The sequence below is a fragment of the Lotus japonicus genome, chromosome 6 (genome assembly GCF_012489685.1).
Source record: "Lotus japonicus ecotype B-129 chromosome 6, LjGifu_v1.2".
In the NCBI taxonomy this organism is placed as follows: domain Eukaryota; kingdom Viridiplantae; phylum Streptophyta; class Magnoliopsida; order Fabales; family Fabaceae; genus Lotus; species Lotus japonicus.
In genome coordinates, this window is record NC_080046.1 from 31,402,871 (window position 1) to 31,419,050 (window position 16,180).

The following is a 16,180-nucleotide window of genomic DNA, read 5'->3' on the forward strand; positions in this document are numbered from 1 at the left end:
TCAATGCTCTCACGAAGTCTCACGCTTCTGTGGAGTCTCACACATTCACAAAGTCTCACGCTTCAGTGAAGTTTTATGCTTTCACAAGGTCTCACGCCTCAGTGAATTTACACACTTGCACGAAGTCTCACGCTTCAATGAAGTTTCATGCTGTTCACGAGGTCTCACGCCTCAGTGAAGATCCATGCTTTCCACAAGGTCTCACGCCTCAATGGAGTATCACGCATTCACAAGGTCTCACACCTCCGTGAAGCTTCTCGGCTCATCCCTTGGATGGCTAAACAAACTGCTCCCAGAGCGAATGAGTATCAACATACCCAGAACTCGCAATCTTCTCAACACTTGGATCCGACGACACTTCTCGTTCTCCAAAACTAAACTTCAATCCAAAGCTTGCATCCGAGATTGTTATCTTTATTTAAAGGTTTAGAGGTTGTTGAATATCTTATGAATTTTCTTTGTAAAAATAGCTCCTTTTTAGTCTTATCGTATTCCCTATGAGTTTCAAAGTTCCCATAATCCCAAGTAATTCCCTGAGAAGGTCTCGATCCATTGGAGCATGACAAGGTCCGAACTCCGTTCGTCCTTTTAAAACTCTCTCAAAATCTCATAAAAATTTGGCATGACCTGCCCGTAAACCTCACTCTTCAGAATCTCAGGTACAAGTGGAATAGCATAAATAAAACAGCTCAGTCAAAAGCATAAACAGCATATTCCAACACATCCTAAGTTAACCATGTAGCACATAGCATGTGAATCATTTAGCACACAATATCATGGCATCAATTACTCAACAAGGTCGGCCGAAGCCTCAGAGAACAATTCAGACATTTAGCAATTAAGTGCATAACACATAAATCAAGTCGAACTTGTCGACACCTAAAGCATTATCTAGTAATTCAGAGAGTAGCCCTCACCGGTGGGTCTTCCAGCTTCTTCCTCAAAATGTTCTTCAAGCTCTTCTCCTTGATCCCTGGGAATCTCCTCAAACGAACCTTAAGCAAAAATCACAGAATTCAACACCAAGAGTCAGAAACTCAGCAATCAAAGAGTCCTAGGGTTACACGGTACACTACTACCTCCGTGGTATGACAATCTAACGCGTTAGGACAAGTTTTCGAAAAATCGGATTCTCCCCCCCCCCCCTTGATATAGCTCTCGGCCACTTCCTTTAATTGGGAGGGTCGATTTTTCTTCGATCAAACTTGGTTCCTAGGTTAACATAAGCCGTAACTAAGACGGTTCTAGGCTCGGAAAAATTTTCGGATCGAAAACTGATATAGGGGTAGTTTGGTCATTATTTTTAGCTCAAAATTTCAAAATTGGATTTTTGAAAAACAAATTGGATGGGGACGTCCACAACGACGTTTATGACGACAAATCCTACTAGCACTAAGCCAAGTCGATAGATTAGAGCGTAAAGGTTGCGACTTTGCCGAAAAATGGGTATTTAAGGTAGAAATTGATCCCGGCGGCATTTCGTCGACATTCGACAAAATCTAATCCGCAGAACACGCTCAGGAGCATGCAGGGAAGAAGTTTAGACACTGAAATCAGCGTATTTGAACAGTTTTTCAAAAACCTCAAAATTTTGAACTCAGAAAGTCGTAGGAGAAATGGACAGAAACGACGATTCGAAGGAGAGTATAGTTTACCTACCTCGAGGTCTTCGATTAGTGACGATCGGTGAAGCAAACGGGCAAGAAACGACGAAGATCCGGATCTCTCTCTCTCTCTAGGAGCTCGCGGGTTTGGGGAGGGGAAATGGGTATTTTTTTTGCAAAAAATCTAATTTTCAAGCTATTTATAGGTTTTGGAAAAAGCGGAAAAAAGATTTTTTTGCGATTCCGATTTTTCCTGCGCGTTCCTCTGCGCATTCTAAGATAGGTTCTGGCGACAGAATTCCAGAACTCAAAACAGGATTCTTGAAATTAAACCAAAAGATCCAAAATCGGCATAAGTCGGTGTAAGTCGGATTATCCCGAAAAACTACTTTTTGCAGTGATCGTCGGATGAGAAAACTTCCTTCTGAAGAAAGATTAGGAATGATGAGAGAAATAGGAGAACGCGGGTGGAATCTTCTTTTGCAGCTCCGAATAGAAAAAGTCTTCATCGTCTGTCGATCTTAGGTTTTCTCGAACTATCAGGGATTCCGTTTCGGCAAACTTCCGAGAATTGGAATTTGACGTTCGTACTTTCCAGGATTTCGCATCGAAATGATTGTTTAAGGACGGAAAAGAGAATTTCTAACATTTCTCTGAGGATTTTTGGAATTAGTTTCCATCGTGTCCTAAAGCGTAATTTAACTATTCACTAATACCTTTGACCTAGGATTAAGCGTATGTTAGTCGTGCTATAACTCTTATCGGTTTTTCGATAAATTCTTGGACTTTTCCTGAACCTTTTTCCTTCCCAAATTTATCTTAATCAAATAACTCTTTTATTTTATTCACTTATCCAAAGCGTTAAAACTTGGGCCTTACACATTCCCACACTTTCATTCTCATCACACATTCAGAAAAAAGAAAGAAAGAAAGAAAGAGTGAGAGAGAGAGAGAGGAGCGGCGGCAAGAAGAAGAAGAAGAAGAAGAAGAAGAAGAAGAAGAAGAAGAAGAAGAAGAAGAAACCAAGAGAGATCAAGGGAAAGAAAGAGGATTCGAGTCCAGAGCAAGGGAGAAGGGATCATCCTCTCTAAACCATTCAAACTCATTTTTCTTCATTCTTCACAAAGGTTAAGGTAAGGGCTGGTCTAGGTTGGGTAGTTTGCCTAGGATAATTGCTATGTTTTGCCATGAGAAGAGCCATGACTTTGATTGTTTTTGGCATGAACTTGTGAAGATGATGCTTGCTGGATTTTCTACCTTGAAAAACCATGTATTCAAACCTCTATTCGTTGCTCATGCCATGATCTATGATTTTATGTGAATTTACTATGACATCTTGCTAATTTTGGTTGGCTTTTTCACTTGTCATAACATGATGTTTGATACTTGATCAAATCTGGAAATTTGGGTGATGAGATGGATGATATGGGGCTGTTCTAATGCTTGTGAGATTGAAAAGAAAGAAGAAAAAAAATTGCAAAATCCTAGAACCATTGTTATGGTTCGACCGAACCCTTTTCTTAGGGTTTGGGCCATGTTTTTCTTTCGTTTCCAATGCGCAAGTCGTTAGGCAACTCCTTTAATTAATTTGCAATGATTATGTGGTTGAAAGGCATGCAAATTATGTATATATGGTTATGCATTTGCGATTTATTATGCTTATTCAAGTAATTGCCACAAAGGGTCGCTCATCTAGCTGTGATTCCCAATGTGACTGTGATTGTTGTGTCGTTATTTTATTCGACGTTAAAAATTGTAAGACTCTAGGTTGATTTTAGAGCCATAAACAAAGAGAAACGTGATTAATCGCTTGCAAGTAAATTAGAATTAATGGAACATAGGTCTAGGTGAGACTATGTACCATGAGAACGATGGTGCTGTTAGAGATAAACGGTAACTTGCACGCGAGGGAGATTTTTGTGGATCATTGCGGCTCCACGGATAAGGTTGACTGCGGTCTCCTTGAGATTTTGTGGATCATTGCGGCTCCACGTGATTGAGGGTTGTACTGTGGGTCTTCTCCGAGAACTGTACATCTGCGGATGTATGAGATTTGCCAAGGAGTTTTGGTGGGTTGTGTGATGTGAGGATCCGTTAGCCTAACTGACTAACTGCTATATAAAATATTTCCATAAGGGAATGTTTAATGTATATTGTGAAATGGTTTATAATTATGTTGATTTTGCGACCTGACCCTTGCACTACTTGTCTTTGTGTTATTCGTGGGGTTGGGGGGGTAGATGGTCTTGAAGATAACGGCGACGACCCATTCCTGGGAGATGAAGCTATATGATAAGAAGAGGGACCAGGCCTGGACGTCCGACACGTCCGGGGTTAGCCGTGTTTATGTCGGCGATATCAAACTCACCGGAAAGGATAAACAGGGCAACATAGTGAAAATTCAAAGGATGACGGGAAAGATCACCATGCCATATCCACCGCCGAGGTTTTACTTCCCAGAGGACGTAGGTTCTCAGGTCGCTTCGGTCGAGACAGATCCTTCCGAAGAGGTAGCTGCTGAAGTTCAAGCGCCAGCGGAGCCGGTTACGCTTCCAGCTCAGGTGCCAGTGGAGGAGCCAAGATTTGATGGCAATAAGGTAGTGAACAGCCAATTCCCTGAGGTGCCGAATATGTGGGACGACGGGGATGCCTGTTGTGTTTCGGGTCTCTATGACTTTCCACTAGAGCCTCTACCAGAAGCTGAACCGCCTCTAAAGAAGCGTCGCAGGAACGAAGATCTCTTGGAAACCGAGCTTGTGGAGATCTCAAGCGATGATGAAGACTGAGTCGGGGAGTGGTACACTTGGGGTTTCTCGGGATGATATATCGAGTTTTGTTTATTTCTATTTTCGTTGAACCTTTCTAAGTTGGTTAATTTCTCTTTCAGTTGTAATACGGTGACAATTTTCAAATGTGGTTTTTCACACATGGGTGTCGCCACCGTACTTATACTTTGTTTTAATTACAAGTTCCATTTTGGCTTATATCGGTTATTTGTAATTATCCGCACGTTTCATTTTAATTGAGTCACAATTAATGTTGAGGGTTTTCGATAAAATGTATCTTTGTCACTAATGATGGTTAATTAATTAAACGACGAAAATTTCTTTACGAAAATCCACGTGTTTTAGTTACTGTGTGACACTCGAGAAACCGGGGCGTTACATATTTATATCATAATAATAATAATAATAATAATAATAATAATAAGAAAATCAATCCATGTAAGACACACATATATATATATATATATATCTTGTGGTATATATCTCATAACCCAGAATCTAAGTATTTCTTAATTGTGAGATAAATATTTTACAAGAAAAATCGAATTAATTATATTTTCAACTAAGATTAACAGCAATTCACTAACTTTTCGGTCTTGCGCGAATATTTTAATTTTTAATAAAGATGTAGACTATTAGAAAGAGATAAAAAAATGATAAATATGATGTGTGAATAAGAAATAGAGCAAAAAAATCCCAATTTATATGTATTGTTTCATAGTACACGTAATATAATAAAATTAGAAATAAGACTGAGATCAATTTTTTGAATCGGAGCTAATAAAGCTTAACAATCCTGTTTCTGACTAAACCTTGCAAGCCCAACTTTATAGCCAAGGGCCTTCTTGTCTTGCTGCACTTGTGCACTGAACTCATTGTAAGTGAAGGGCTTGTACTTTGAACTCTCAATCACAACATCTTCACCAGGGAACACAAAGTAGCATATTGAGATTCGATCATTATTTTTGCTTACCTTCACTCTGTGTGACACACTCTTGTATCTGTCATTACTAATTGCCTAAAACCAAAACAGACCAACTGTGAATTAGAATATATAACTTCAAAACACAATTTATATTGAAGAAATTGGATATGAGAAACTGAGAAACTACTTATTTAATTAGATTAAAAAATTAATGAGAAGTGGTAGCAACACTCATTTTAATATTTTTTTTATGGTTTGTCATTTATCAGTTGAAATTTATGTGAACTCCACTAAATTTGAAATATGACACATATTTTTAGCAGACTCACATGAATTTCAACTAATAAATAATAAAATGTAGAAAAAAAAAAGCTAAAGTGAGTATTACTAGCATTTTCCTAGGAGTGCCTTAGTTTTTTGTTTCTGTTTTGTTTTCTTTTCGAAGCATAAAAAAGAAAAGAAACTCTCCTCCGTAATTCAAATTATTATTTAATTTGTATGCAATACCGCAGACATTCAATGTAGTTGGTTGATATATAAGAAATACACTCTTAATTGAAGTAAAATAAAAATGAATATTGAATATGTGACATTAGATGATTGAATGTCAATGTTGACAGTGCATTCAAATTAAACTCGTAAAATTACATTATCAAATTAATTTGATCCGTCCTTTTGTAGCACAAAAAACAATCAAGTTTATTTAAATACATACTAAAGAAAACTTATTGAAGCTTATCTACTTGAAAAAACAGTAAATAAGCTTCGGTAAATACTTTTTGATCCATATCGATCCAAATATAAGATGGAGATCTCCGGTCTCTATTGGGTGTTTTCTTCTCTACCCGACTAATTAAATCATGTTATTACTTAATAGTATGACAATTATAACCTTATAGTTATTTTTTAAATTACATGTCATAATTTCATTAACGGAGATAGAAAAGGAAACAGAAATTTGAGTCCTCAAACATAATCTAAAGCGTATACAGAAACATAAAAAAGAGAAGAATATGTATGGTCCTACCTGCATCATGTCTCCAAGGTTGACAATCAATGTGTTGGAAATGGGTTTGACAATTAGCCAGCGATCATCTTTGAGCACCTCAAGTCCACTGACTTGGTCGTCTTGGTTGAGAATCGACAAGATTGAGCTATCCGTATGCACTTCCATTCCCCAACCAACAGAGCCATGTGGGTACCGATACACACGAACCATTCCGGTGTCTACTGATAAATATGACTTTGAGGTTTCAAGATTCAGGTCAAGGTTCTTTGCCATAGCCTCGAATAAAGTTGTAGCAATTCTTGAGAGGTGGGTTTCATAATCCATCAGCAATAGTCTTCCAAGGCATGGAAAAATACACTAAATCAGCTCAAATTAAAAGATTGGCTTCAAATTGACAAACGCAAAAACATGAATATACTATGACTTTAGTTTTATTTTATTTTTTTACATTCCTAGAAGAAAAAACAAACTATGCACCATGCTCAAAAGGCCAAGAAGACTAATCATCTGAGACTAAGAAAACAGTGGAAACCGCCCAAAGGGGAAGAAAAAACATGATTCCCAAAAAAAAGCAACGCAACACTAACAAGTCAATCAACCACCAAATTAAAATTCGTAAAAATAAAAGAAAACTAGATTCCTCTATGAAAAGCGACTCTCTAGCCAATTATGAGACTAATAGTATCTAAATTGATTACGATCACAAGCAGTAGAGAACTCGTATATAGTTTCATTTTGCATTACAAAGTGCTTAACTAGTGTTTGACCATGTAATGCATCCGATTCTTTTTTAAAATAATTAAAATATAGTTTTATGATAATTATTTAAATATAAGTTATATCATAATGAAAGATAAGAAGAATCGCTTTCTCGCCCCTAGCAACCCCACATTGTCACTAGCTTTCTCCTCCATGACATCAAGAGTTATTGATGTTGTGCACAAACCAAGATTCGAACGGTTGGGAAGGAATTGGGGAAAAGGGTGAGTGAGGGGAAGGGGTGGAGGGGGAGTGTAGGAGATGGTTTAGGGGAATGGGAGGGGGTTTTGAGTGAAATTCGAAGAACATGATTTGCTAGGGGTGAGAAAGCGATGCTTCTTATCTTTCATTATGATATAACTTATATTTAAATAATTATCATAAAACTATATGACGTCGAGTGTTGTTGATGTCGTGCAGAAACCAAGATTGGAACAGTTGGGTAGGAGTTGGGGATAAGGGCTTTTGAGTAGCATTCTGAGAACATGAGGGTCTTTTGGGTATGTTTGAGGTTAGAGGAGGAATGACGATTTTTTATCCCTACATAATGTCTCATTTTCTATCTCAACCAATGAAACTATGTCATGTCAATTAAAAAATAGTCCTCTTGGTCTTTAATATAAGAGCCAAATTGGAGATATATATAGCTTTTTACAAAAACCAATTTGAAGTTTGTGGTGCATTAATTATTTTTTAACGAGAATACCCTTATTTTGGAATTGAAATTGAATTTTATTTTACTAATTTAAAAATTAAAATTAGTTTCGTTAGTTAAGGATTATATGATTTTTCACAATTTTTTAATTAGTTAATTAATTTTGATTTAAAGTAGATGTGGGATTTAAATTTAAATTTATAAAATGAAACACATCGATGTCCCCGTAAGATAACTCGAGTGGTAGGAGCTGAGAACATATGTGTTGGGTAGGGGAAGGTCCAATAATCGATTCTTGACAGTTACAATTTATCTTTTCAATGTACCAAATAAAAATGAAACACATTGATGTAGGATAAATGCAGTTGGTTTTTTTAAGATTATTTGCGAGTTGGTTTTTTTTTTAGGAAAAAACTCCGAAGAGCATATTTTTCAATTTTCAAATAAATAGTATCTAATTTAACGATTCTTAAAATAATCTATTAAATAAATTTTTTTTGACGGATCTATTAAATAATTAATTAGCATAAACAGAAATAAAAATATGCCCTGAAATCCCTTCCCTCTAAAAACCTCCAAAAATCCATTTAGTGTTAATATTTCTCCCCACAATAGAAAGTTCCATCAATCTGTCATATCTTTCCATACAAATTAGTATAGAACAAATATGACGTATGTATGTTTAAATTGTTAATATACGTCAAAAAAAATGTTTAAATTGTTAATAATAATATATTATATTTTCGTGTTATCAATTCATATGTGTTCGTTACATATCTGCAACTTAAATTTTCTAAATCTTTAACTAGGTGTCACATAAGACCGGCAAAGACACGTGACAATGTGATCGAAGCTCACACTTTGACCAGGCCGTTTCATAAAATAGAAGGACTAAATTACAACTTTACAGTGACTGGCCCGGTCCAACACTAAATAAAGACTAAAGCAAATTTTAAAGTGAGACATATTTGATTTAGTATTAATGTTTGCTTTTTTCAATTGAGGTCTCTATGACTTAGTAAAAACAAATTGAGGCATTTTTTACTTGGTAAAAAAGAATTAGAGGTCTAAGGCGCTTATTTAGATGAATTTACCTTTAGGCAGCCCCGGTAATTGGGGACTAAAATCAAAACTAGTCTTTTTTTTCAGAAGCAAATCAAAACTATTCTATTTTACAATTATCTAAAACATTGTCACGTTCTCATAAAGGAGACGACTCCACCAACGACAAAATAATTCACCCCACAAACCAAGGACCATTTTCCACACAAAATCCGAAAGAACAGACACAGAGGATGGCCAATAAACAAAAACAGAAAAAAACAAGGGAAACAATTGCATATACTTTAAAAATAAAGTGATGAAGACAAATAAAACTAATATTAGTAGTACTCAAGTTGGCTGTGTACTAATATTAATTTTGACTTTAAATGTTTATCATTTTTAAGACGCTCTAGTGATATGCGCGCAGTTGCAGATTTTCTTTTGAGGAACACTGCCACTTTTCAGGTGGAAGAGAGGTTCCTTTAGCTGCAGTTTATTTTGTGAATGATGATCTCTACTGGCTTTGTTGTTTTCTGATTTTTAATCAATTTAGTTTTTTAAAAAAAGTTGGTTGTGTACTTACTTGATGGACTCAAGCGTTGGAAGCTGAGGATGGAAACTAGAGAGGTGATTCAACGGCACACTGAAACCTTCAACCCAATTGATATTTTGAGGGTCTCTTGTTACAGCTGTCCCAGATTGTGTTACTAGAGCAGTGCCCCAAAAGTATGTGACAGGGGCGGCGCCGCTGTACGCCGCCTTTTTGGACTCAAAAGGCAATGTGAACAGCTCTCTAGCCAGCTCCTGAAGCTGCTTCAAAAGTGTTGGTGGAACCCCATGGTTGACCAAACGGAAAAGACCCCAATCTTCACAAGCCTCCTCTAGAATCTTCTTATTGATGATGTTATTGGCATCATCTTCATGGTTTAAGCTTTGAAGATCTATGACTGGTACTAGATCCGGATAATGAATTGGGTCATGGGAAGTGTCATCTGGGTGTAAGGTTGTGGTCTGTTGGCAGCGGAAAACGGGAGGGTAGGACTCCATGTTGTTGTGAAATGAGAATGGATTATGAAATGGAAGTTGCTGGGCTGTGGCTATCAAATCAATATAATATAATAGAAATGATAATATTATCTATATCTATATACATATGTAAAGGAGACTTGAAAAAATAGCATTAATCATATTAGCAATAAGAGCATTAAACACATTAAGAAAGACTACAAAGTCATAGATTAAAAGTAATTTGTTACCAACTTTTGAGTTTCTTATAAAAAAATATTTTTAAGTATTAATTAAAAATAGTTAGAATTTTAATTATTAATAATAAATTGAGAAAAATTTAAAAATTAAGAAAAAAACAAAGAAATATATTTATATGTAAACAGTATTAAAAATTAGATTAATTAAGTAAAAATTATATTTACTAATAAAACTCATTAAGAAAAGAATATTTGAAATCTGTCTATCTCTCTATATCTATGAGCCCGTTTGGTGGTCAGGATATGATATAATAGGATATGATATGTGAACATGATAGCAACATGATAAGATAAGAGCAAGATAGACTCTTATCTTATCTTGTGTCTGAGGTGCACATGATAAGGACAGAATATGATAAGGAAAAATGTATCAAATTTATATTTGAATAAAAAATACATTTGAAAATTGATCATTCTATTAAATTTAATTTTTTGTACATATTCATGAATGAGTCTTTATTTTAAAATAAATAAAATATAAATTTTATTAATTAGCCTATTTTATTGTTTTGAAGATAGGCTATATTTTAAATAAAATTATGCAATTAACCAATTGGTTTTCACTTAGTTGTGACACGTGATAGTTAACTAAATTAAGAATATTATTGTTCCAGCCAAGAACATAGAAAGAAAGTATAGTACCTAGAGAGTGAGAATTGCAATGAGAGAAACTAGAGAGAGAGCGTGTAACCGCTTAGAGAGAGAGTGTAACTGAATCTCAAGTTTGTTATTCATAAAATGAGTCAAGAGTCCTTTACAATTGGTAACTGCCACCTATTTATAGGCTGGGGGTTGGGCATGTCTAACTGTCCTTAGTGGACCGGTTGGGCCTCTCAGAGGAGGCCCAAACCCCGGCTCTGTGTATCGCCTTGGAGCAAGCATCCCTGGGCGAGGGCCTCCGGGGTCTCGCCCAGTCCACAAGACACCGAGCTCGAAGCATGAGAGCTAAGAGTGTCTTTAGAACGAAGGCGACAAGTATAAGAAAAATCAACTAATGTCAAGGCTAGTGATAAAGATAAGTCGCTGACATGGCCTGGTAAATAAAGATAAAGCTAAATTTTAACTCAGTCCCCAAGTCCACAAGTGGGCCTGAGGCGGCAACATTTGATTCGCTCGCCCAGATGCAGCCATGACCGCCGTGAGTCACGGTGACTTGATGCGTATGGGCCGCGTGTAATGCGTTGAAGAAATGCAAAGGTCAGCAAATCTTCAGAATCCCAACCGCTGCAGAATCTCAACCGATGTCCCAAAAACGTCCCCTCAAATCACAATAAAGCCAACCAATTTGAATTCGAGCCAATCAGTCGTTGTGACTTCTGATCGAGGCCGTACCCGATACAAATAATTAATTTAGAAAACTGTAGTAACTAGAAAGTGACTCCTAGGTCGTTTCCCAAGGATTATCGTTTCAACGAAGACTCAATATTAAGAACGCACAACGCACACACACTGGGGGGGTTTTGTGATTCAGTTTCAAAATACTAGCAGAAAGTAAAAACAGATTAATATAATCAATTAAAGACGGACGAATCCCTTTGTTCAGTATATCGCTGCTCAATCACGGGTATCTAAAGATCAATTCTTGTTATTAGTTACCTAGTTCGTGAGAATTAATTAACTAAGCGATAACTAATTCACAGATTCCTAAACTAAGCGATTAAGAATCGTTTACGCCCTAATATGAACTAAGCGAACATACGTCATCTTCTATTTCTAATCATAAGGAATTAAGCAAACCTAAGCCAGAAGTAGAGATGAAGAAAACTAATCATGCGAATTCTATTAAGCACTATACCTCAAGAGCGCGATATACTTTGCAAAGGAATTCGTTCGAAAGGAATTAGCCTTCCATGGATGGGGCGAATTCAGCAATTAAATTGGAGGAAGTAGGGAATAAAAGCATAAACCCCCTAGCAGAACTCTAATAATTACTGAAAACGAAATTATACTGAATAATAAGCAGAAGGCAAAAGGTAATTGTTTCTCTCAGCACAAATCCTTAAATAGGAGCTGAGATCACAAATCCTAATCAAAATCAAATCCTAAAAGATAACAGTAAATCCTAATAAATCCTAAAGATAGAGTTTTAAAATAACAACCTAAATAAGTTTGAATCTGAAAGATATCAAACTTAATTTATTCCGAAATTAAATCCTAATATTTCCTAAAATACAATCTTCACTCCAGCACAATCAAATCTTCATTCCGCAATTCTCCAAAATGCCCTTGATGTCAAATAAAACCTGAAAATAAGAATAAACGTAATTAGACCAAATAATAGAAATCTCTGTCAAGCAAGGTCAATTAATTACGAATAATCATTAATAATGAAAAATTAAGGCTATATAAAATGGGTAAAATATTGCTCATCAAATACCCTCACACTTAGCCTTTTGCACTCCTGGGCAAAATAAAGAATTAAGAACATGAAAACCAATTTGTAACTGGAAGTGAATCATGCAATAACCTAAAAGATCACATACTTAACAATGAATCCTAGGAAATGTAGAGAAATGGGCAAAATCAAGTGAAGAATCAAAGAGACAAGAAATCCATGAATATCATCCAAACATTCAAGCATGTAAAGTAACCCATCAAACCAAAAGGTGAGAACAAAGATGATAGAACCTCACAAGTTATGCTCTCAAAGTGTTTACACTCAAGTGTTTAAGGTTTGTGTTTACGCTCAAGGCACTTCATGAGAACAAACACTACCATAGGCTTGACAAGACGCTAACATCAACAATCAAAAACACATGCACATAAAGATCAAAAAGGACTTTTAAAGGTTGTAATGGGGCCAAGGACAAGGTAGGATAAAATATGGGATAAGTAGCTAAAACCTTAGGAAATAGAGGAGCAATGGGGAATAAGTAAGAAGTAAGTCAAGATCAACCCAATTTCATAGCATAAGATTTGCAATTCTTCCTCCAATTCCACACTTCAACTTTTCATTCTTCCTTCATTTTTTTCCTTGGCCTTCTTTTTTTTTCTTTTCTTTCATTTTCGTTTTTTTTTCCTTTTTTTTTTTTTACTTTTTTTTACTGAATAACAAAACTGGTAAGAGAAACAGCACCACCATACTTATTTACAACACCACTAAGCATAACCGAGAATTGGAAGAATTAAAGAACAATGCACCCTTACCCACTTAGTACTTACTCCCAAAACAATTCCAAAGCTCCAAAATTCCCTAAGATTTGGTCAATCATGGTTTTTCACTTATAAGCTTGTAATGAGCTAAAGAAAAGGAGGGTAAAAAGGCTCAAAGTGGCTATCAAAGGATAAATTCATTCAAGGTAGGCTTATTTGGCTAGTGGCTTATTAAATAAAAGAAAAAAAAAAGCCTAAAATTACTTCAATATGTGCATGTAAATATCAAGTAGAAACAAGCATCAAGTCAAGTTCTAGAGTGCAAGTAATCAAGAGTGCAATCACACAAGAAAAAGATTAGAGATGGCATACAGTTGACCACCTACAGTTAAGGCTCAAAAACTCTCACAGGGGAATTAAGTCTATCATAATTGTTTCAACCCCTCAATTTTTAAAAGTAACTTGACAACAAGAACGCATGGATTCACATCACAAGATATCATGACTCAGTTCAAAGAAAGAAAATGCCCATAATCTAAACAAGACCTAAGAATTCAAAGAGAAGCATGCATCAATTTATTCATCTAATTTATTCTACCTAAGCTAATCTCCCCCCACACTTAAACTACACATTGTCCCAATGAAGCATAACAAATATGGAATTGAACAAGTGCAATAAAAGTAAAGAAGGAGAAAGAAAACTCCCTGATTCATGGCGGGAGGAGGGCGGAAATAACCAAGGAAACATTTTCCATGGTAACATCCACAAGAGAAGGATTGGTGAGGAAATGCTTGAGGCGATGACCATTAACTTTGAAGCTCTTATCTGTGGATTCACTTTTGATCTCTACAGTACCATAAGGAAACACATTAGTAACAACAAAAGGACCAATCCACTTAGAACGAAGCTTACCGCTCATTAGGCCAAGCCTAGAGTTGTACAACAACACTTGTTGTCCAACCAAAAAGTCTTTTCTGGAAATCAAGCTATCATGGAATATTTTGGTCTTCTCTTTGTAGAACTTAGAGTTCTCATAGGCTTCCAAGCGGATCTCATCTAACTCACTCAATTGAAGCTTCCTTTCGCCACTAGCTTGATCAAGAGCCAAGTTGCAAGTCTTCACAGCCCAATAAGCCCGATGCTCGATCTCAACTGAAAGATGACATACCTTACCAAAAACAACGCGATAAGGAGACATTCCGATGGGTGATTTGTAAGCAGTACGGTGGGCCCAAAGAGCATCCTCAAGTCTATTGCTCCAATCCTTCCTGTTAGGCTGGACCGTCTTCTCCAAGATCCTCTTTATGCTTAGTGAATAAAATCTTATTCACGATTAGGGTTGATGTATTGTGAAAGGAAACCTGAACAAGAGTTTGTCAAATGAAATAGATTTATGAAGGAGAAATTTCAGGAAAAGTCAAAGGATTACATCATGATCGATAAAAGTTATAGTACGATCGTTATACGCTTAACCTAGGTCAGAAACCCTAGTATATAACTAATTTTCACTTTTAGGCACGATGGCAGTTAATTCCAAAAATCTTCAGAGAAATGTTAGAACTTCTCTTTTTCCATATATCACAATCGTTTCAAGGAGAAACTCTAGGATCTACGAACGTTCGATTCCAATCATCGGAAGTTTGCCGAAACCGAATCCCTGGTATTTCAAAACCCTAGAATTTCTCGACAATGAAGACTTTTTCTATTCAGAGCTTCAAATGAATATTCCACACGCGTACACCCATTTCTCTTGATGATTTCAATCTTTCTTCCGAAGGAAGTTTTCCATTCCGACATTCGATGCAAAAAGCAACTTATCGGGTAAAATAGTTTTATACCGACTATGCATTAGTTGCCAAAAATACAAGGAGACCTCTTTATAGTTTTGGAATTCTTTTGCCAAAACATATCTATTAATTCACGGAGAATGACGCCGGAAAAATCAGATTCGCGAAACTTTCATTTTCCCGCGAATTTCCAACCTTTATATATAGCAGAGAAAGGAAGAAAAACTCAAATTTTCCTCCATTTTCTTCATCAAGGCCGCGAGTTCTACAAGGGAGGGAGAAGAGAAGATTTTCTTCATCGTTTGCTTGATCGTCGATCAATCAGTTGCTACTTCAAGGCTTCGAGGTATAGTCGCTAATCCTTACCTCCGATCGCTTTTTCCATAGCTTTTCTGTAGAGTTTTCTGAGTGGATAGTTTATGGGTTTTTGCAAAACTATCCTGATTTCTGCCAGGTTAGATTTTCCGTTATGTCGCCGGAGATCACTTCTGCCGGGTTAGATTTTCCGTTATGTCGCCGGAATTCCGCCGGAATCAATTTTAGCCTAAAATACCCATTTTTGGAGTTTTTGGTGTAAAGCTTCAACCTTTAGGCTGAAAACTATCGCCTTAGCTTAGTGCTAGTAGGATTAGTTGTCATAAACGTCGTTGGTGACGTCCCTGCAAAATTTTATTTTTGGGATTTCAGTTTTGAAAATCCTAAGTTAAAAATCATGACCAAAATACCCCTGCGACAGTTTTTGATCCGATAATTTTTCCGAGTTCAGAATACCCTTAGTTACGGCTTTTGAAAGCATAGGAACCAAGTTTGATCGAAGAAAAATCGAGTCTCCTAATTACCTAAAGTGGCCGAACCTATTAAAGGGGGAGGAGGAAATTTCCTTTTCCGAAAACTTGTCTTTTCGCGCTAGATTATCGTACCTTAGAGTATAGATTACTTCGAGTAACCTTAGTAAGTATCGATAGCTTAGTTTTCGATAGATTTTCTGATAGTATTTCTGTGGTTTTGCTCTAAAGGTGATTTTGAGGAATTCCCAGAGGAGCAAGCCTTTGATTGTGAACAAGTGTTAGGAGATCGTCCTGGAGAATCTACAGGTGAGGGCTTCTCACTGAATCTCTAGTTAATGCTTAGGGTCGATGTTTTCGACATTGTTTACTGTTTATGCACGGGATTGTGTGTGATTGGAAAATGTTTTCTGAGGCTTCGGCTGACAATGTAGATGATTCATCTACTGAATGTTTTTGAGATTGTC

At 36.4% G+C, this 16,180-nt stretch overlaps 2 protein-coding genes across 2 annotated transcripts; both read right to left on the reverse strand.

The window, feature by feature from the left end:
* Window positions 1-5,058: 5,058 nt before the first annotated feature.
* LOC130726184 (gibberellin 2-beta-dioxygenase 6-like) lies at window positions 5,059-9,882 on the reverse strand. The gene is made up of 3 exons (XM_057577412.1): window positions 9,366-9,882; window positions 6,343-6,658; window positions 5,059-5,408 (listed from the first exon to the last, which is right to left on the reverse strand). Exons 1-3 carry the CDS (start codon window positions 9,827-9,829, stop codon window positions 5,178-5,180), a joined length of 1,011 nt encoding a protein of 336 aa, XP_057433395.1. The 5' UTR covers window positions 9,830-9,882; the 3' UTR covers window positions 5,059-5,177.
* A 3,968-nt stretch (window positions 9,883-13,850) lies between these two features.
* Window positions 13,851-14,339, reverse strand: LOC130725199 (uncharacterized). Its single transcript, XM_057576448.1, has one exon. The coding sequence runs from the start codon at window positions 14,337-14,339 to the stop codon at window positions 13,851-13,853; it is 489 nt and encodes a 162-aa protein (XP_057432431.1).
* Between the last annotated feature and the right edge of the window lie 1,841 nt (window positions 14,340-16,180).

Excerpts from the sequence above, each read along its gene's own strand:
- LOC130725199 (XM_057576448.1), bottom strand. The coding sequence starts at position 14,339 with ATGTCTCCTTATCGCGTTGTTTTTGGTAAGGTATGTCATCTTTCAGTT.
- LOC130726184 (XM_057577412.1), bottom strand. The coding sequence starts at position 9,829 with ATGGAGTCCTACCCTCCCGTTTTCCGCTGCCAACAGACCACAACCTTA. Across the intron at positions 6,659-9,365 it reads CCAACGCTTGAGTCCATCAA|ACTATTGCTGATGGATTATG; the intron begins GTAAGTACACAA and ends ATGCCTTGGAAG. Across the intron at positions 5,409-6,342 it reads ACCTTGGAGACATGATGCAG|GCAATTAGTAATGACAGATA; the intron begins GTAGGACCATAC and ends TTTTGGTTTTAG.